Source organism: Schistocerca gregaria, chromosome 6, assembly GCF_023897955.1.
Source record: "Schistocerca gregaria isolate iqSchGreg1 chromosome 6, iqSchGreg1.2, whole genome shotgun sequence".
Classification (NCBI taxonomy): Eukaryota; Metazoa; Arthropoda; class Insecta; order Orthoptera; family Acrididae; genus Schistocerca; species Schistocerca gregaria.
Genome location: NC_064925.1, coordinates 274790068 through 274811441, shown reverse-complemented (window position 1 = coordinate 274811441; position 21374 = coordinate 274790068). Strand labels below are relative to the sequence as shown.

General features: G+C 41.4%; 1 protein-coding gene across 1 annotated transcript in view; it reads left to right on the top strand.

The window, feature by feature from the left end:
* The window catches only part of LOC126277964 (menin), a 47132-nt gene that overhangs the window by 10370 nt on the left and 15388 nt on the right, over nucleotides 1–21374 (top strand). The window contains exon 4 of the mRNA XM_049977608.1: nucleotides 3204–3411. Within this exon, the coding sequence (XP_049833565.1) occupies nucleotides 3204–3411 (208 nt within the window). The remainder of the gene's footprint in view (nucleotides 1–3203; nucleotides 3412–21374) is intronic.

Genomic DNA, 21374 nt, shown 5'->3' with positions numbered 1-21374 from the left:
GTGCTGAGAATACAAAATTTAGGCATTACCTCTCACCACGGGCAACACTGGCCGATGGCCTTCTCTTAACAACCAAGAGCAGTGGTGTTTTTGTAGAGTTGTCATTGCTAACAGACAAGGAACACAGTGGAAATGAATATGGGGAGTACGACGAACATATCTGTTAGGGCAATGTGCAGAATTTGGGGTTAATGCGCTATGGCAGCAGATTACTGACACAAGTGCCTTTCTGACAGTGCAATGTCACCTGCAGCACCTCTTGTAGGCCTGTGACCATATCAGTTGGACCCTAGAGAAATGGAAATTGTGGCATGGTCAGATGAGTCCTGATTTTAGTTGGTAAGAACTGATAGTAGAGTTTGAGTGTGGCGCAGAACCCTCAAAGTCATGGACCCAAGTTGTCAACAGGCTGCTGTGCAAGTGTTGGTGGCCCCCTAATGGTGCAGACTGTGTTGACATGGGTCCTCTGGTCCAACTGAACCGATCATTGGCTTTTTGGATACTTGTAGACCATTTGTAGCCTCTTATGGACTTCATGTTCCCAAAATGGTGGATTTTTTATGGATCACAATGCACCATGTCACCAGGCCACAATTGTTTGCAATTGGTATGAGGAGCATTTTAGACAGTTTGAGCAAATGATTTGGCCACCCAGATCATCCAATATGATCACAGTCAAACATTTACAGAATGTAATCAAGAGCTCAGTTTGTGCACTGGCAACACTTTCGCAATTATGTATGACAGTAGAGGCAGCATAGGTCAGCCTTTCTGCAGGAGACACCCAACAACTTTTTGAGTCCATGCCACGTTCAGTTGTTGCACTACACTGGGCAAACAGAGGTCCGCATGATATTAGGAGGTACCCCCTGATTTTTGTCGCCTCAGTGTACATGTGGCTCCTGTCTGTCCACCATTTGTTACTAAATCTGTTTTCCCCCCTCATATTATCTATCCAATATCCCTCCTTATATTTTCCTTCTCACTTATCTTACACACACACACACACACACACACACACACACACACACACACACACACACAAACAACACCCCCACACCCCACCCCCTTTATTACCAAGACTGCACTGGACTTGTGGTACCAAAGCATTGGTTGTGGCCACTTCAAATGCATTCCACATTATCCATCTGTATGACTGACCACTAGATTTTAGTTTAACAGGATTTAACTATGAGATTACCTCATTTTAGCACTTAAATACTTGTACTTTCCACAGTCTCTCTCTTTCTCTCTTTCATTGTTCTCTTTACCCCTACCACTCCACTCCTTCATGTCATCATGTGCCACATGCAACTCTCAACGTATGCAACAGAGTTCATCAGTGCCACAGTCCTATCCTGTGTGCATCCTGCCACTCCATGCCAGCCATCCTTCCATTCCCCCATTTTCCTCCCCCCCCTCCCCCCTCCCCCTCCCCCCCTCCCCCCCTCCCAGTATCCTTCCTCCTCCCATCCACCCCAGCTGAGATGCATCCTCATAACTGTCTTGTTGCAGTGGTGTGTGTGTGTGTGTGTGTGTGTGTGTGTGTGTGTGTGTGTGTGTGTGTGTGAAATTCTTACTGTAACCCACTATGGCACTTAAGGAACTGCTTATTTTTGATCTGTCAAATAGCCTGAATATATGTGAAAAGATTCTACAAATCTTTTGAGTTACATGTGTCCTTTGATGTAGTCTGATTGTCATTTGATGTGTTTTATGTTCTGTATCAACTTCAAACGTATTGCTTCAAAGGCTGTACCTTGAATGCTCACTAAATGCAGTTAAACATTTTGTCAAACTTTTTGTGACAGTTTGCATACAGTACACTTCATTCTGCCTGAAGAATTTCTTTGCAGTCAAATATTTTTCCCCTAAAAATATAAAATCTTGTACTTTGTTCTCTCCAGCTTCATGTTCACAAGTCTTCAATTGCAGTCATTAAAATATGCCAGTCTACGTATTTTATCCCAGAAACCACAACTCTTTCTATGGTTTCTGTTTTATGTAGATGCCTTGATGTACTGCCAACCTATTTGGAAGCTGTTGTCAGATGGTGCTGATGATGTCATGCAGTCTGTATGCTTGAACACCATGCATATCTCAATGCTAGAATCACATCATTTTATGTATATTTTTTAATGCAGATCATCTGCTCCATGAAAGATTTGGTCTTCCGTCTTCACAACCTAGCATATCAATTCTACCTTAATATTTCATGGTGCTTTCATTGATTGGTTCTGGTGAATTTTCTTAACATTATGGTCAGCTACAGACTGCAACACTACACATATTCTCAAGTTGAAATAAGTGACAGTACAGTGACATCAAATATGTATTGCATAGTCCTTGCTCCAGTATCTTTAATTCTTGAATACTTGGTGCATTCACAATATACCCAATCATAGACAGTTGTATGTTTTAAATGATGCTACCAATATACCTCTTTGCCTTTAATTTGGAGTACACTACTTCTTCTCCCTTCATCCCTCCCTCCCCCATTCCTCTCCCTCTCCCCCTCCTCTCTTTCTGTCTGTCTTTAAGATACTGCATAATGCTGTTCACACTTATGCCAGCCAAGTTTAATCAATTAAATCAGGTGCTGAGCTGCTAGTTTGGAGGGGTTAAAAAAAACAGGCCGTGAATCTAGATATTTGTGGGAAGATGGCTAATGAGGTGTGATTTTAATTTTCCTTTGAACTGGTAACGATTCCCAATTTCTTGCTTTATGTTAAATGGAGGCTTGTTGAATGTTTGTGCACCAAAGCTTTTAACTTGTTTCTGAGCTGTGGACAAGGAAGCAAAGACTACACAGAAACAATTTTTGTGTTTTGTATTGTGATTGTGTATAGCACAGCTGCGCTCACACTGACATTTACTGGAGAAAAAACATTAAGGAGTAAATCTTTTATTTCCCTTTGTCACAACAGCAGAGTTTCTCTCGTCTTTGTGTCTGAATGATCTGCCCATCCTTTTTAACCTTCCCCAATATACCCCTCTCTCCTTATGGAGGAAGGACCTGTCAGCTCCAAAAGCTAACTTTTATGTTGTTTTTTTTCCCCTTGTTGACAGTATTGATATTTTTCTTGAAGATAAGTACTGGCCAGCAGTTTTGTTTCATAATATTATAATTTTCTATGTTTGTAAGTTTAAAAATGGTTGAGTTCCAGTGCAAGATGTTTTATATTGTTTTGTTTTTATTACAGGGAATCTGAGTGACTTGGAGGAAGTAAGTCCAACACCAGGACGACCTCCTTGCAATGCCCTCTTCCAGGAAGCTGTTCTCTCAGCTCGAACATATTATGCAAACCAACATGTTTATCCATACACTTACCAAGGTGGTTATTTCTACAGGCACAAAATGTACAAACAGGCATTTGAAAGTTGGGCTAATGCCAGTGATGTTATAAGGCAGTAAGTAGTTGTACATTATTATATACTAAAATGTCTCTTTTTCTTTCTTATTCTTTCAATAGTATATATGTATACATTTTAATTAGAGTTTTAATAAGAGCAATAAAAAATAAACAAAGAGGAATCTAAATCTACAGTTATCAGTAGGATCTAAATTGGGGACATCTTACGTGACTGAATGGGGCCAGGTACTGAAAAATATTTCTAAAAGATAATACCAGTTTGAAAGAAACTGGCACCAGTTGTAGATTGCTTATTTGTCATAGTACAAGTGGTTCTATTGAACATGCTTTCAATCTGAATAGATTTTGTTGACCCTGCAAAAGTATTCAAATATTATCAACATCAGAACTGATCTATCTGTCTGTATCAAGCCTCAGGTGTGTGTGTGTGTGTGTGTGTGTGTGTGTGTGTGTGTGTATGGCCAGGTATTTTTCAAGCCTCCACTATATTTCTGGGGAAGTATATTCTTATTACTCTTCATAACCTGTAAGTGCTGTGTATCATTATGAATTAACAGATCTTATAATTAAACATTTCCCTGAGACATTTAAGTATCTTTTTATTATCTACGATAATGATTGAAACAAACAAAATGAATTAAAATTTGTGCTGCGGCCGGGACTCAAACCCGGGTCTTCTTTGTTTGCTAGGCAGAAATGCTACCATTACACAACCGTCTGCTTCGATCATTATCGTAGATAATAAAAAGAGACTTAAATGTCTCAGGGAAACATTTAATTATAAGATCACCAATGGTACAAGGGCATCCCATTACGTCCATTGCTAGTGTGCTTGCTGGTATTGTAGAGCCCTGGTAGTAGTGACAATATGTAGGGGAAAAATGAATTGAGTTTGTGTTGGAGAGGGCACTCAGCTTAGTTAGTTCGTGCAGCAATGTTTACCATTTTACTGCGGTGGTGTAATGGTTAGCATTTATACCTAGCAAGCAAGAAGACACGGGTTCGAGTCCCGGCTGCAGCACTAATTTTAATTCAATTCGTCTGCTTCAATCCTTTTGAATTAAATTTTCTTATAAAATGCTTTTGGTGGCGTATACAGAAATTATAATAATACTTCATCATTTATAGTTATTTTTATAAAGAAATAAATTCAGACTATAAAGAGTAAAAAATTTTATGTAAATACCGTGTATGACACAAGTACAACAATTACTTGCCAAGCCTTGAAATGGGAATGAGAAAGTCCTACCCAAAAACACACACAAATAGAAATCAAATTAGAGAAATCTTGAGCTTTCAGAGTGGGGAGTTCATTTGTAAGACTGAAGAGGCAGAGAAAAAAGAAAGAGCTACCGTACACATTTTCTTTGGTGTTTCCAGTTACAGCTAACTTTCGTCATAAGAAAGGTATTGCCAGTTAAAATTTTTAACTATTTTTGCTGTTGATATTTTTGTTGCTGTCATAAGGGTGTGCACACAAAGAATGGAGGTTACCTGTAATGGAGGCCAGTGTGATGCCACTTGAACCAGTGTCAAGAATATCCCCATATTATCTAATTGGACCGCACACAGTGGCTGTACTGATGGCAATGGGTACGTCCTTGCCTGATAGCTGGTATGAATAATATGTTCATTGCCTGTTTAGGAGTTACAGGTGACTGATGTACTTCGACAGAATGGCGGTGCTCTGACATCGGGCACTCTCAAAACAGTATTACAGAAACTATTCACTGGAAAGTTTTGATTTTTTGGTTACTTATAACAGGTCTGCCCAAAAGTTCCTGGAAGGAATAATTTTTGGTAGATACCAATGCTGGCTGGTGGGGTGGAGGTCAGCTGGAGAAGTTGGTGGGGGAACTGAGTTGAAACGAGACCAGTGTCAGTCCCCTGCAGGCAGTTGAAGCAAAAGCGTGCTTGATGGACAGATATCTACTGCAAACTCGTTGAGCAAAAAAATGGAGCAGTTTTTGGAGCAGCATTATGCAGTAAAGTTTGTGAATCTTGCCAAAAATGGGGCGGAGACACTTGAAATGCTTCAGAAAGCCTATGGTGACGGGACAATGAAATAAAGTCCAATTTTCATGTGCCACAAGATGTTCTGGGAAGGTCAGTAGTCTACCAGCGATGACGCCCGCTCAGAATGCCCATCGACATCACAAACTGATGACTCGGTGCAACAAGTGCATCAAGTAGTGGACAAGGACAAACGATTAATTGTTCGGATGATTGCAGAGGAATGTTGAATACCCGGAACAATCATTCACCACATTTCAACTGAGGAATTTCAAATGAGGAAAGTGTGCGAAAATTGTACTGAAAAGGAATTGCACGAGCACTGCGAAACAGATCAAAAGTTTTTGGACAGGGTGAGCACAGGGGATGAGATGTGGCTCTTTGAGTTTTTTGAGTAATCAGTCTTCTGACTGGTTTGATGCAGTCCACAATGACTTCCTCTCCTATGCCAACCTTTTCATCCCAAAGTAGCAGTTCCACTCTAAGTCATCAAATATTTGCTGGACATATTCCAGTCTCTCTTGTCCTCTACAGTTTTTACCACCTGCAGCTCTCTATGGTACCATGGAAGTTATTCCCCGATGCGTTAACAGATGTCCTGTTATTCATCCCTTCTTCTTCTCAGTGTTTTCCTTATGTTCCTTTGCTTCCTTAGCATATCAGTCCATCTAACTTTCCAACATTCTTCTCTAGCACCATGTCTCAAAAGCGTTGACTTTGGTCTATTCTGGTTTTCCCATAATCCATGTCTCACTACTATACAGTGCTGTGCTCCAAATGTACATTCTCAGAAATTTCTTTCTCATGTTAAGACCAGTGTTGGATACCAGCAGAATTCTTTTGTTCAGGAATTTCTGTTTTGCCAGTGCTAGCCTGTTTTTTATGTCCTCCTTGATCCATCCGTCATGGCTTATTTTGTAGCCTTGGTAGCAGAATTCCTTAACTTCATCTACTTTGTGATCCCCAGTTGTAACTTAAAGTTTCTCGCTGTTCTCATTCTGCTACTTCTCATTACTTTGGCCTTTCATTGTTTTACTGTCAATCCATATTCTGTACTTATTCGACTGTTCATTCCATTCAACACAGTCTGCAATTCTTCTTCACTTTCATTGAGGATAGCTGTGTCATTGATAAATTTATCATTGATAAATTATTTCTCTCTTAATTTTAATCCCACTCTTGAAACTTTTTTTTTTTTTTAGTTTTCCTCATTGCTCCTTTAATGTACAGATTGAACATTAGGGGAGAAAGACTACATCCCTTTCTTACACCCTTTTTAATGTGAGCACTTTGTTGTCAGTCTTCCATTCTTACTGTTCTGTCTTGTACGTATTGTACGAGGGTTGACTGAAAAGTAATGCCTCCACCTTCATAACTCTTCAACAGTTGGCAGCATTGGTATGTGGAAGGTACTTGCTTGTTCCATAGCCTCTTCTCTACAGCTTCTGTTGGCGGGAAGCCTGAGCATTGAACGGTTGTTTTGTTACAGTGTAAAATAGAGAACCCTGCGCAGACGGCCGGTCAATGCGATTTAAGCAACGTGCAGTCTCATGCATTCCTGACGTCATAAGGTGTAACCCCAAAAGAGATTCGTCAGAGAATGAAAGCAGTTTATGGTGATTGTGTTGATGTGAGTACTGTGCATCGTTGGGTGAGTAAGTTTAAAGATGTTGAGGCGGGAACATCTGACCTGCGTGACAAACAGAGTTGGACGTCCTGTGACAGCAATAACTGAGTTTCGGAAGCAAAATGTTGACAGATTTAGACAATCGTTATATCACTCAGAGAAATTGCAAGCACAATCGGCATTTCACAAGAACTTGTGGGTCACATTATTGCTTTGCTTGGCTATTGAAAGACCAGAGACTGAATCTCATTACTGTATGGCATCCTCCATACAGTCCAGATTTATCACCTCTGTCTTCCATCTGTTCCCAATAATGAAAGATGATCTGCGAGGACATCATTGTGCTTCTGATGAAGATGTTGAGGGAACTATGAGACTGTGGTTGCGGAAAGAGTGTGTCGACTTCTTCCGTGACGGCTTCAGAAAACTTGCATCATGATCTGAGTCGATATCTGCTATTTCCGAGTATACCTCCCCCTCTTGTGATTACTGAACAGAGTATTTGCTGTTGCTGATGTTTATGGCAGAACTCAATTAGTCTTTGTCCTCAGTTGTTCGTACTAGCAAGCCCATATCTTCTCGTAACTCTCTCTTCTATTTCCTCCGTTGTAACTGCATACCAGTCACACATGATTATTAGATTTTCATCTTTACGTACTGAGTTATCCATTCAATATCTTCATAAACTTTCTGTGTCTTGCCATCATCTGCTTGTGACGTCAGCATGTATACCTGAACAATTGTTGTTGGTGTTGGTTTGCTATCTATTCTGATGAGAATAACCCTATCACTGAACTGTTCACAGTAACTCCCTCTCTCTGCCCTACCTTCCTATTCGTATTGAATGCTACTTCTCTCATACGATTTTCTGTGGCTGTTGATATTACTCTATACTCGTCTGACCAGAAATCCTAGTCTTCCCTCCATTTCACTTCACTGACCTCCACTATATCTAGATTGAGCCTTTTTGAATACAATCTCGAAACAAAGCATCAAAGCAGGAATTGGCACACCGAGGAGTCTCCTTGCCTGAAAAAGCAAGGATGAGGAAATCGCAAATCAAGGCAATGCTCATTGTGTTTGTTGACAAAAAAGGTGTGGTTCACGAGGACAAACAGTCAGCAAAGAGTTTTCTGTGAATTGCTCAAATGGTTGCACAATAGGATTTGACGCCGCTTCCGAAAAGAAGTTTGCGTCTGTTGGATCGCATGCCGGGACAACATGTCAAGCCACACCGCATTCATTCTCGGAGTTGCTGGCCAAATAGGTGTGGCAATGCTGCCCCAGCCACCGTGCAACCCCAGTCTGGCGCCAGATGACTTATTTTCATTCCTTAGGATCAAAAGAACCCTGAAATTAAGTCGGCATGGGATGCTGGAGGTGGTAAAAACAGCTTTGATGGCAACACTGAAGGTGATTCCTGTTGATGACTTCCAGAGTGCCTTCAGTGATTGGGTAAAGGGTTGGCAATGGTTCATCGAAGCAGGGGGAGAATCCTTTGAAATGTTGTGAAAAGATTGAAAGCTGGTGTTTATAAAGATTTAGAAAAACATTACTCAGGAAACTTTTGGGACAGAGCCTGTATATCAGCGTCATGATCAACTGCCTATTTTTTCATTGAAGATTAGATTTATTTAGGAATTACGTACTTTGGCACACAGAATTCAAATAGTGGACAATGAAAAACGGGAGATGCTATGAATTTACATTTGGCATATATTAGATCATACATTTCTGTGTACGAAATATTTCTTTAAACTTGGGAGGGGCTCTATACCTACATCCAGTCTTGAGAAAATGGATTGTATATAGTGTGTTCACTTCCACTCGTGTATGCTAAAGATGCAGCAAGAATGAAGTATTCGTAACATAAGTTGTATTTTCTAAAAGCTTTGAGATATCAAAACAAGTTGTCATTCCCACCCCCACCCCTCCAAATAGGAGTATCAGTTAGGAGAATATTTCTTCCATATGGTTAACGTGCAATAGTTTCTAGTCTACTGTGATGTATGAGTAACTACAGACTTTTTCAGTTGAATAATGTAATTTTTTTGTGGGTCATTGATAGCTGTTGAAATGAGGATTAGTTTGGCTTTGCCACAAAATAGTGAAGAAATTATACGTTAATTTCTGTCCCAATACTGTATTTTTTCTCATATGTTATTGACTTACTTGTTCTCAGGAATCTGCCACAATTGCAACTGTATTAGCACTTCACTGTTTTCTGTAAAAGAAGCACATTTTAGCATGGCAAGAAGATGTGGATGTTACCCTAAATTCGTCACTGATGATGCTTTTGTGAAGTAGAAAAAGGTTAAGTAGCCTGGGGCAAATAATTACTCCTTTCGTTCTAATGACCCCCTAAGGTAAGTCTTTCCGCTCCCGGGATTGGAATGACTCCTTACCCTCTCCCTTAAAACCCACATCCTTTCGTCTTTTCCTCTCCTCCTCTCTTTCCTGAAGAAGCAACCGTCGGTTGCGAAAGCTAGAAATTCTGTGTGTGTGTTTGTGTGTTTTATTTATTGTGCCTATCTACCGGCACTTTCCCACTTGGTAAGTCTTGGAATCTTTGTTTTTAATATATTTTTCCCATGTGGAAGTTTCTTTCTATAGATTCCAAGACTTACCAAGTGGGAAAGCGCCGGTAGATAGGCACAATGAATAAAACACACACACAGAATTTCGAGCTTTCGCAACCGGCGGCTGCTTCGTCAGGAAAGAGGGAAGGAAAAGGAAAGATGAAAGGATGTGGGTTTTAAGGGAGAGGGTAAGGAGTCATTCCAATCCCGGGAGCAGAAAGACTTACCATAGGGGGAAAAAAGGATAGGTATATACTCGCGCACGCACGCACGCGCACACACACACACACACACACACACACACACACACACACACACACACACGCACGCATATCCATCCATACATACACTCCTGGAAATTGAAATAAGAACATTGTGAATTCATTGTCCCAGTAAGGGGAAACTTTATTGACACATTCCTGGGGTCAGATACATCACATGATCACACTGACAGAACCACAGGCACATAGACACAGGCAACAGAGCATGCACAATGTCGGCACTAGTACAGTGTATATCCACCTTTCGCAGCAATGCAGGCTGCTATTCTCCCATCGAGACGATCGTAGAGACGCTGGATGTAGTCTTGTGGAACGGCTTGCCATGCCATTTCCACCTGGCGCCTCAGTTGGACCAGCGTTCGTGCTGGACGTACAGACCGCGTGAGACGACGCTTCATCCAGTCCCAAACATGCTCAATGGGGGACAGATCTGGAGATCTTGCTGGCCAGGGTAGTTGACTTACACCTTCTAGTGCACGTTGGGTGGCACGGGATACACCTGTTGGAACAGCAAGTTCCCTTGCCGGTCTAGGAATGGTAGAACGATGGGTTCGATGACGGTTTGGATGTACCGTGCACTATTCAGTGTCCCCTCGATGATCACCAGAGGTGTACTGCCAGTGTAGGAGATCGCTCCCCACACCATGATGCCGGGTGTTGGCCCTGTGTGCCTCGGTCGTATGCAGTCCTGATTGTGGCGCTCACCTGCACGGCGCCAAACACCCATACGACCATCATTGCACCAAGGCAGAAGCGACTCATCGCTGAAGACGACACGTCTCCATTCGTCCCTCCATTCACGCCTGTCGCGACACCACTGGAGGCGGGCTGCACGATGTTGGGGCGTGAGCGGAAGACGGCCTAACGGTGTGCGGGACCGTAGCCCAGCTTCATGGAGACGGTTCCGAATGGTCCTCGCCGATACTCCAGGAGCAACAGTGTCCCTAATTTTCTGGGAAGTGGCGGTGCGGTCCCCTACGGCACTGCGTAGTATCCTACGGTCTTGGCGTGCATCCGTGCGTCGCTGCGGTCCGGTCCCAGGTCGACGGGCACGTGCACCTTCCGCCGACCACTGGCGACAACATCGATGTACTGTGGAGACCACATGCCCCACGTGTTGAGCAATTCGGCGGTACGTCCACCCGGCCTCCCGCATGCCCACTATACGCCCTCGCTCAAAGTCCGTCAACTGCACATACGGTTCACGTCCACGCTGTCGCGGCATGCTACCAGTGTTAAAGACTGCGATGGAGCTCCGTATGCCACGGCAAACTGGCTGACACTGACGGCAGCGGTGCACAAATACTGCGCAGCTAGCGCCATTCGACGGCCAACACCGCGGTTCCTGGTGTGTCTGCTGTGCCGTGCGTGTGATCATTGCTTGTACAGCCCTCTCGCAGTGTCCGGAGCAAGTATGGTGGGTCTGACACACCGGTGTCAATGTGTTCTTTTTTCCATTTCCAGAACTGTATATGTGTGTGTGCGCGAGTATATACCTATCCTTTTTTCCCCCTAAGGTAAGTCTTTCCGCTCCCGGGATTGGAATGACTCCTTACCCTCTCCCTTAAAACCCACATCCTTTCATCTTTCCTTTTCCTTCCCTCTTTCCTGACGAAGCAGCCGTCGGTTGCGAAAGCTCGAAATTCTGTGTGCGTGTGTTTATCTGTTTTATTCCTTATGCCTATCTACAGGCACTTTCCCGCTGAACAGTGGGCATTGAAACTTGCCAAAGGATTTTGTGTCTCTACCTCAAAGATCTGAGAAATATTAAAACAATCCACAGCTCACAGTGCAGTTGATTGTTCCTCTCCCCATTAAGAATGAATCTTGATGAGTAGTTAAGCAACACAGAAAAGGAAGTAATAGTGTTTAATGAATAGAACTACACTCCTTTTGGCTCTGTAATTGTAGTTCTTCTGGAGAAAATATACTTCGTAACTCTGTAGTTTCGATCGTTGTGGCGACTTGCAGAATCCTGTCAACTTTTGTCTAGGGGAAAATAGATTATCAAAATCTTTGATGAACCAAATGATATTTGAGATGAACAAGTGTAGTCCTTCATGTATAGGATCAAAAAGATGGTGTGCTTTCTGTTGTGATTTTTTTTTCCCAAACTTCTCAGGTTATTGAAGTAGTGAAAGAGACTACTTCTGTAAATTTCAGTACCAGCCATACATTACTAAGTACACACTGGGTCACAGGATTCCATTGAAAGTGCAACAGAAGTAGTCATTTCTCTCCCCCCCCTCCCCTTTCCCCCACCAATTTCTTAACCTCTTTTCTTTTTACACTTTTTGAAAAGCACTATCGGTGGCTAATTTTGAGTAGCAATGCTTCTTTTGCCAAAACACAGTGAGAGTTTACACAGCGTCACCACTTTTTTTGTAAAAGAAGCAAATTTTAAAATGGCCACAAGATAAATGTAGATGTCACCCTAAATTCATCACTGACGATGATTTTGTGAAGTGGAAAAAGGGTAAGTTGAAGTTGTGACAAAATCCTCAAACATGTTTATTAAGCTAGGAATTTAGTCAGGTGAAAAGCTTTTCAAAAGGTATATTCTCAGTATAAAAATAAACATATTAAGTTATTTATTTACGTTGTTGCAAACTCAGTCTCATTTCACCAGTTATTGATGACCCTTAAAAAATCACATTATTCTACTGAAAAATCTGCAGTTGCTCATATAGTGTGGTAGATAAGAATGCTCACCATGTTAACCATATGGCAAGATACTCTCCTCTTTGTGTGCTGTCACTTGCCAAATAGTTATTAATTATTATGTGTGGAGTTATCATAAAATGTGCATTTTTGTAATTGTGCCAAGGCAAAGCGTGTTTATATGGACTTTGTTAAGACAGACTGGTATGACAGTTCTGCAGTTGTGTAGTTCATATATAGCCGAAATGTGTTGTTGATCCAATGTTGTACATTGTTTTTGCACTTGAAGATGATTGTAACAATTGAAACCAGTAGAGAATAAACATAAAATTGTACAATAGATGGCACAAATATGCTTTTTCCAAATTTGCCAAAAACTTGTTTTGATATTTTGAACTGTTAAAGATACAACAAATCTTATGAATAGTTCATTCTTGCGATCTCATTAGCACCTGAAAGTGAAAGTAATTGCGTTATGTACAATCCATTTTCTTGAGACAGGAGGTAGGTATAGATCCCCTGCCAAGTTTAAAGAAAAATGTAACATGTTAGCTACATTTCATACACTGAAATGTGTGACTTAACATGCTCCAAATGTCAACTTGCAGCGATTCCTATTTATTGTTGCACTCTGTCACAATAACCTTGGCTATTAATGAAATGTAATTGCTCATATAATTGTGAATATGATGAATGAATCTATAAGATGAGAAAGAGTGAAACTTTTTTGTTGACTAGTTTCTTTAAAATCGTGTGAGAAAGATTGTAGAGCAACTGGAGCACATGCAACTTTTTGCTTGTAGTGGCACTCCCACGCCTTGACAAGCAGGCTGACCAGTGCTCTATTTGTACCCGTAGGTGCATATAACAGTGCTAGACAATGCGGTGAGTCAGTATGTAGACTACCAGCTTTGTTAGTGTTCCCACACTAAAGCTGTAACCATCCCAACATTTTGATTATAAGCAAACTTCTTCGACCTCCTGTAATATTTTTCTATCAGAATCGGAATTTTATTATCTCATAACATACAAATTTTGTGTCAGGGAGACTCGTCATAGAATCTTTATGTGAAGAACACCATTATTTACCACCAAGAGCTGCTAATAAAATTTCTTTACAACCAGCTTTGGCCATGGGCCATCATCAGGTTCGTAAAAGCATTTGCAACACGATTAGGCTCAATGGCGTCTGATAATAAAATCCATGAATTTGTCACTGTTGTCACATTGTAATATAAATACATTGTCAATCATATTACATCATCAATCATAAAATGTGAGAGACAGCGCACTCATTCAGGCTATATCAACAGTCAACATTAACGCTACAAATGGAGCATTACACATATTGTAGTAGAATATAAAAATGTAGAAAACAAACATCCTTGTCTTTTATACAATTAAAAAAAATGTCTATCAACTAGATGAATGTTGCAAGTCAACTCGAAACTAAATACCGAGCTGAGAAGTTTTGTATCTTATAATAACAGTATTGATTCGAAGGTAGAAGAGTTAATGATATCCAAGTCACTGCCTCCATGTCAGCAGGTAAACTGGGCATACTGTCTGTACATGAATATTTTGGTCACAAGCCATTACAGTTCTGGTAAAGTTACTTGGTATTATTATTTGTGGTTAAGCTGACAGGCTTCTCTCTTGGTACTGCGGACATTTCTTGCAACTAGTTGGGCTTGTTTCTGGTTTTTGGTTATCCTTCCAAATTAATGTTGGCACTTCAGTTGTTGGCTGGAGTACCTCCATTCAGCTTATGGCTTACGCAGCTTCAGTGCTCTGTGCAGGACATCAGATGCATGTGTTTCTATTGTGGCTGAGGAAAAGGTGCCTGTAGCGAGCATATGCAAGTCTGTCCTGAGCCGCCCAGTGGAACAATACAGAATGATGGGAAGCTAGCTGTGTTCTAAACAATAATTCATTTCTTCTGCATTTGTATATTCCTCCTTTTTCAACTCAAAAGTACAAAGTCAGGTGCTTTTTTTCCAAAATTAATTTCATCACATCTGAGTGCTGTTGATTAGACTTTTCTTTGTCATTGGACACAAGTTGTGCTTTATGTAAACAAAAGATTTACTTAAGATTCAGGATTGTTGAGGTATTGTAGTTGTAGTAGACAACTTATGGAGAAATGACAGACTTGTACAGGTAAGCAGGACTTGATCTGCATTGTCATCCTCAACCCTAAACTGTTGTATTAATCTATAAAATCTCACTAAACAAGACTCTCAGGGAGAGAACCTGACTGACTAGTCATCCTAGAAATGAGCTTGTAAAATCACACAAAACTCTGGAAATGTGACACTTGCTGAATAACTTACGATATAATGATCTTTGTTATATTGCTACATCTTTACAAGCATGCTTCTGCACTGTGAAATTCAGTTTCAATAATAGTTTTTTCTTTGATGTTGTTTCTTGGTCTGTATAGAACTAATTTTCTTTAGTTTGGTGATTAATTAAATAAATACATTGTATAATTTCATCATGTCAGATAATATATTCTGTTAATGCTCTCTATTATTTTTGTCACTGTAAAAGAAAATAGTTTTGTTTTGATATACATTGTTATTACATAAAGTACTTTTACAGAATATGCAACATTCTTACACAGAAAGGTAGATGAAAATTAAGATAACTTTCTAAATATTGTAAATTATGCTAAATACATGTCACTTTCCTATAATACATACTGTATCACGTGTTCGTACATAATAAAACATATAAATTAATAGTACTAAAAGAAAACAGCAATTATTTTTACTTCCTGAACAATTATGAAATTGTGATAAGCAACCTTCTTTGATGGATGTCTTCATTTATAGCTGCTGAACTTTGACAGTGATTTTTCCCATGGATTTCAGTGACACAACAAACACTGGAATTTGTCAACCAGTAACAAGATATCAACACCAGAAATCGCTGTTCTTGTTGTCAGGAGACGTGGTCTCACAAATGTCTGCCCCACTGTACCAAATGTAGTAACTCTGGGACAGTTTGTTTGTTTGTTTGTTTGTTTATTATTATTATTATTATTATTATTATTATTATTATCACATAAGTGTTCAGAATGTTGACCCTGAGTGTTAATGCATTCCAGGCAGACAACACTGCACACTGGATTTCATTTCAATTTATCACAGCATAGGCCCATTTCATGACTTTGGGAGTCAGTTTTTACGCGTTGACCTCTTGTTTTCTCTGCAGGTGAAAACGCAAAGATGTTGAATATGGCGAGTGTGCAGACTAGTTTGGGTTTCCAAATGACCTAACAATTTCTAAATACCGTATTTACGTAAATCTAATGTGCACTTATTTTTACCATATGCTACATTCAAAATTAGGGTGCCCATAAGATTCGGATGCACATTACATCCGAAGACAAACTTGAATCCGTCTGTGAAAGGAGGACAAATAGGCAACCTGTGACTTGCGACACAAAGCAAAGGGGGTGGCTGCAGTTCTTAGTATACCAAGGCAAGAGTTTGAGGCTAGCTGTGGGTGGACTGAGTGCTTTATTAAATAGGTGGGTTTATCTCTACAACACCTTACAACAGTATGCCAAAAGCTTCCACAGGATACTGAGAAAAACTTAAAGAATTTTTGTGGTATGTCACACCACTTTGGACAGAGAAGAATTTTTCAGTGGGCCAAATATCCAATGCTGATAAGTTTTCAGTTTGTTTTGATGTGACATGTAATTACACGTTTGACGGGAAGGGGACCAAAGAATTTACCATTGAAACATCAGGATATGAAAAACAGTGCAAAAGGATAATGCTGGCTCTTGTAGTGGATGGGTGGAATCGTCACCCTTTCTTAATCTTTAAGCAAAGAACAAGCCCCAAGACCCTTAAGAATGAATTGTTGTTCCCTGATGACATTATTGTTCAAAGTCAAGGGAAGGGATCTATGACTGCAACTTTAATGCTTGAGTATCTCCAAAATGTATGGGAAGTCCATCTTTGTGGGCTTTCCAAACTACCACCAATGCTTTGTCTTGAAGCATTTCATGGTCATCTCACTGATTACTTAAAAAAGAAGATCCACAGCCTAGCCAGGGATCTTGTTATTATTCCTCCAAGAATGACTTCTGTGTTATAAGCCATGAACGTTAGTATACATAAACCTTTTAGGCTATGTTCTGGAACAGTACAAAAATGGTATTGCGAACCAGCACTGCCTGAACCGATTCCAACAGAGAAAATTATGCATTCTGCACTCAACATTACTGCACACTGTGCTTGTGCTACCCGGAAAAGCATCGAAGCACCATTGACCATAAAATCATTAAGGAAATGCCGTATTTCAAATATTCTGGATGACAGTGAAGATGATGATGTTCTAGAATGACATTGAGGATGATGAGGAAAGAGGAAAGGAATCTGTTTCTGATGTAGATCTCTCCGAGGGTACCAGTAATAATAACATTAGTGAATAATGGTGAGTAATGCCTGTAATTTATAGTATGTTTGTTTGTATGTTGTGCAGGTAATTAAGGCAGGCACTATTTTTAATTAAGAACTGTGTCACGTGACAAATTGTTGTTATTTTGATAGTTCATGCATACCCCCATTGTTGTTTAAAAAAAATTAGCATGTCAGTGATGCGCCAACAAGCTTGTTTGCAATTTTAATTTTTAAAATTATGGTGCACATTACATTTAATGGTGCATTAGATTCACATAAATACGGTGTTGTGTTAAGAAGGCCAGTAATTAATTGTGCCAGTTGAGGGGAGTATCTGTCTTGTTGGTACCAATTGGATTGCCTAATGTCCAGTGGAATGCCTTCCAATAAATGTGGCAGCGTATCTGTGAGGAGGTAAAGAAACTTGTGGCCATATAGAGACGTGTTATTAAAATGAAGGTCAGTGATGTGATTCTCGAAAAGCCTACATCACACCCTGACAAAGCAAGATTATTGCTTGTTTCTCTCCAGGGCTGAAGAAGTGCCCATGGTTTGTACACAGTGCTTTATCTATAAACATAATCTTGCATAGAACTGCCACATCCCTTTGCTGTTTTCATTGACACAATTCGGAGAACTGAAACACATTATGAAGGTCATTTTGACATGAAGTCATTGATGGAGTGAAGTTTGGAAGGACGGAATGCATTGGAACATGTTATTTGCAGAACACTCCTTTTTTGATCTCATTGACCCATCCAATCTGCCTCATAGTAACATGCGGATGGTTTGTTACTGCTGCTAAAATGTTAGTTGAATTTCAGTCATTGGCTGCTGTTCTTTTTTGTTGGTGTATTTTAGTCTTCTCATTTCCAGTTTCTTGAAATTTGTTTATAATGGATGCAAAGATAAATTTTACAACTGTACACATTGATGTGTTACGACTTCTGCACCACTTGTTAGCAGCAGACACAGTGGCTGTGCCAAAGAATGAGACGGCGTGGAGTTTTACAATTATTTATTGAACTTACTTTACAATTTCTCCCTCGTCGTTGCTGCCCAGCCCTGCGGATCCCTCTGCCTGGCTGCTGCTGCAGTGCTGATTCCCCGACAATGTGCGCATCGCGCGCCGCTGATTGTACTTGGGAGCCTCAGGCCACCACTGCTCCACTGAACCGAGGATGCCATGTGATTGAGATGAATCCGTTGGTGCTCGGCGCCCCAGTACGGCACTCCCACAGAGCCACGTCTCTGTGAGGTCAGCTGCCGACACCTGCTGCACCGGCAGCTGGGAACCTGTTAGTCGCGATGTCCGCGAGGTCCCGTCGTGAACAGACCACGCGCCATGGGACCGGATGGCCGTGTGTCAGTCCGTGGCGGCGCCTGTGACCAAGACCACACTGCAGCCGGTCCTGCTGGAAGTACTCGCTGTAGTTAGTCAGCCATGCTGCCGACCGAACTCGAGCCGACCTACAGAGCTGAAGTTGACATCTGGCGGTGAACGGATGACTCCTGTGAGCTGGAACAGACTTTCGGAATTGGCACCTAAGAAGATTGAACATTCAGACACGGACCACGTCCATCCTCAGATTTGAACTGCTTCCTAATGGGTTCTGTCTGTTGCTGCTTGCGCTCCACTATTTATATCCGGCAGGAGGACGTTTTGTACCCTTGGTGGTAGCTTTTTGTTATTACTCCCGCTGTATATTGCAGCGTAACTTAGTGTGCTGGCCTCACTTCCCCTTACTCAGCACTCTCCACACTTCGCTCGGTCTGTGTGCGTCCTTGCGTCAGTCTGTTGGTAGAATGCTGCTGTCAGCAAGTCTATCTGTGCCTGCCTACTTCGCAATGCCTCGGTCGCCGGTGTGCCTTTGTTTTGCCATTCTCCACTGCGTGAAGCAACGCTTACTACATGTGCCCGCAACACTGCCTCGTCCTAAAAATTAAATTCATCCCCGAATTTACCCCCTACATTAACTCTAGTTCTATCTTATATTCTACTTCTTCCCCATATACATCCATGTTGCCCTGACTCGTGCCCTACTGGCAATCCATTCTACAGGTCTTGCAATAACATGCCGAATCCTCCGTTTTAATAAGACATATACCACACTGATAAATACAGTCAACACGGTAATAGTACTGGTTGAAATTTTCATGGTCACTATGCTATGTTTTCGCCTGGTATCGTACTCCTCCACATGCCTTAATAATTGCTGCATTGAAATTTGACCTTTCTCCGAATCTACTAGTTTATCTATCATTTGCAATAGTGTATCATCCAAGGCGGTGTTAAAATACATCAGATTTTCTCCTGGAGTGATGCTGAATGATGCATCTGGCCAGTACAGCGTCAGATGAGTACCTGTAACCTTGGTGACCCCGTGACTGTTGCTGGTAAGCCGAAACGATCCCCTATTATTTCACAATTTGTCCCGTTGATTAGCAAACCACTGTCCCGTAATTCCATCTCTGTGTTTGCTGTCCAATTCCCATTGTCATAACACTTGGCTGATATCCTCTCCATAGCGAATACTGAATACAACCAATGCCTCCCAACTTGCTGAAAATGTGGCGTAGGCTTCACTATTATTCTCCGACACTCCGAAGCTTCTGCTTCTGCCCTAAATAACTGTATCCCACACGACCCCTTGCCCGTGACAACAACCTGTGATGGACAAACGGAAACTTACTCCATTAGACATCTACTCAACTCTAAACTCGACATAGTAGCATGAGTATCCCCCTCCTTAGAAATTAATGAAACCTCCTCTGTCCGGAGCTGTACCCCCTTCCCCATGCACTCCCATCTGACTGGATAAGGATGCACTGTGTAACAGTGATACTGTCTCTCCACACTAGTTACTGGAAATCTAATCTCTATATACATCTTAACTAGATCCATTGTTACCTTAATCCTAGACATATGATTAAAAAAGTGACTTCGCTTTCTGCCAGAAGAAGTAGTACATATACACGGATCTACTACCCCCTGGAACGGCTTAACTCTACTAACATGAACCACCGTTGTATTGGTAGGCAATTGTAATTTTGCATTGACAGGTGATGCCATTTCCACTACCTGGTACGGTCCCTGGAACTTGTTTGTGAACTTCTTGGTTCTCCCTTTTGGAACATATGGATTAGCTAGTAGCACCCATTGGCCTTATCTGTACGGTGGCAACTTCCTCATTGTACCTCCCATCCATTCTTGTCGTTGCAACGCTTTCGTGTTAGCTCATCTAGCTCTCTGCCATCCTTCCTTAACGTGTTTCGCAAATTGCCTTACATGCTCGCCCTCCGCTCCCAGCCTTGGACGAAGCATGTCAAAAGGCGATTACATCTTCCGCCCGTACACCACTTCGTATGGCGACAATTCTGTCGACATATGTACCTTACTATTATATGCACTGGTTACAAATTGCAAGTACACATCCCAGTTGGTGTGTTGGCTATTTACATAGTGGCTCAACATCTTAGCGATCGTGCTATACACTTTCTCCGTTCATCCGTTTGCTTGCGGGTGGAATTGACTAGTCCGTAGTTTCTTTACCTTCAGTAACTTAAACCGTTGCTTCATCAGATCAGACGTGAAATTATTACCTTGATCCGAGATTAAGGACTGAGGTATCCCATACCTGAGTAACCAATTATTAACTAAAGCTTGTGCCACTGTACTTGCATTCTGTTCTGGTAATGCGACCATGACTAAATACCTAGAAAAGTGGTCAGTCACTGTTAACATGTACTTATTCCCTGCTGCACTCCTATTAAATGAGCCTAATACATCAATTCTGATTTGTTGGAAAGGTCTGTCTACCTCTGGTAATCTTTGAAGCTGAATCTTTTGGTGGCTCAAGTCTGCACGCAGTGCGCATGGCGCACAATTCCTGACGCACTCATCCGCGTCTTGACGTCGTGCCCTCCACCAAAACTTCTGTGCTATTCGCCTATACGTAGCTCTTCTCCTGCCATGCCCTGAAAGAAAATGGTCATGCACCTGTTGCAAAACTTAAGATCTTAACACTGCTGGTACGATGACCAGTGGGCCGCATTTTGTTGACCTGCAAAGTAACCCATCCTGTACTAGGAACTTTGGTTGCTTTCTGAACATTTGGGATAACTATCCATGTCTTGTGCCCTTTTCCACTCATCTTAAGTCACCCCTGTTACTTGTAATGCTGCCACTTTCCTGCTCAATGCGTCAGCATTGGCATGTTTCACACCTGGCTTGTGTATTACCTCATAATCGAACTCACTGAGTTTCAGCGCCCATCTCTTTAGCCTACTCGCTGGGTCTTTCAGACCTAATAACCATTTCAGAGCTGAATGATACGTCACAACCTTAAACCTTCTACTGTACAAGTAACATTGAAAGTACAAAATCCCGTTATATTACCGCTAACAATTCCTTCTCC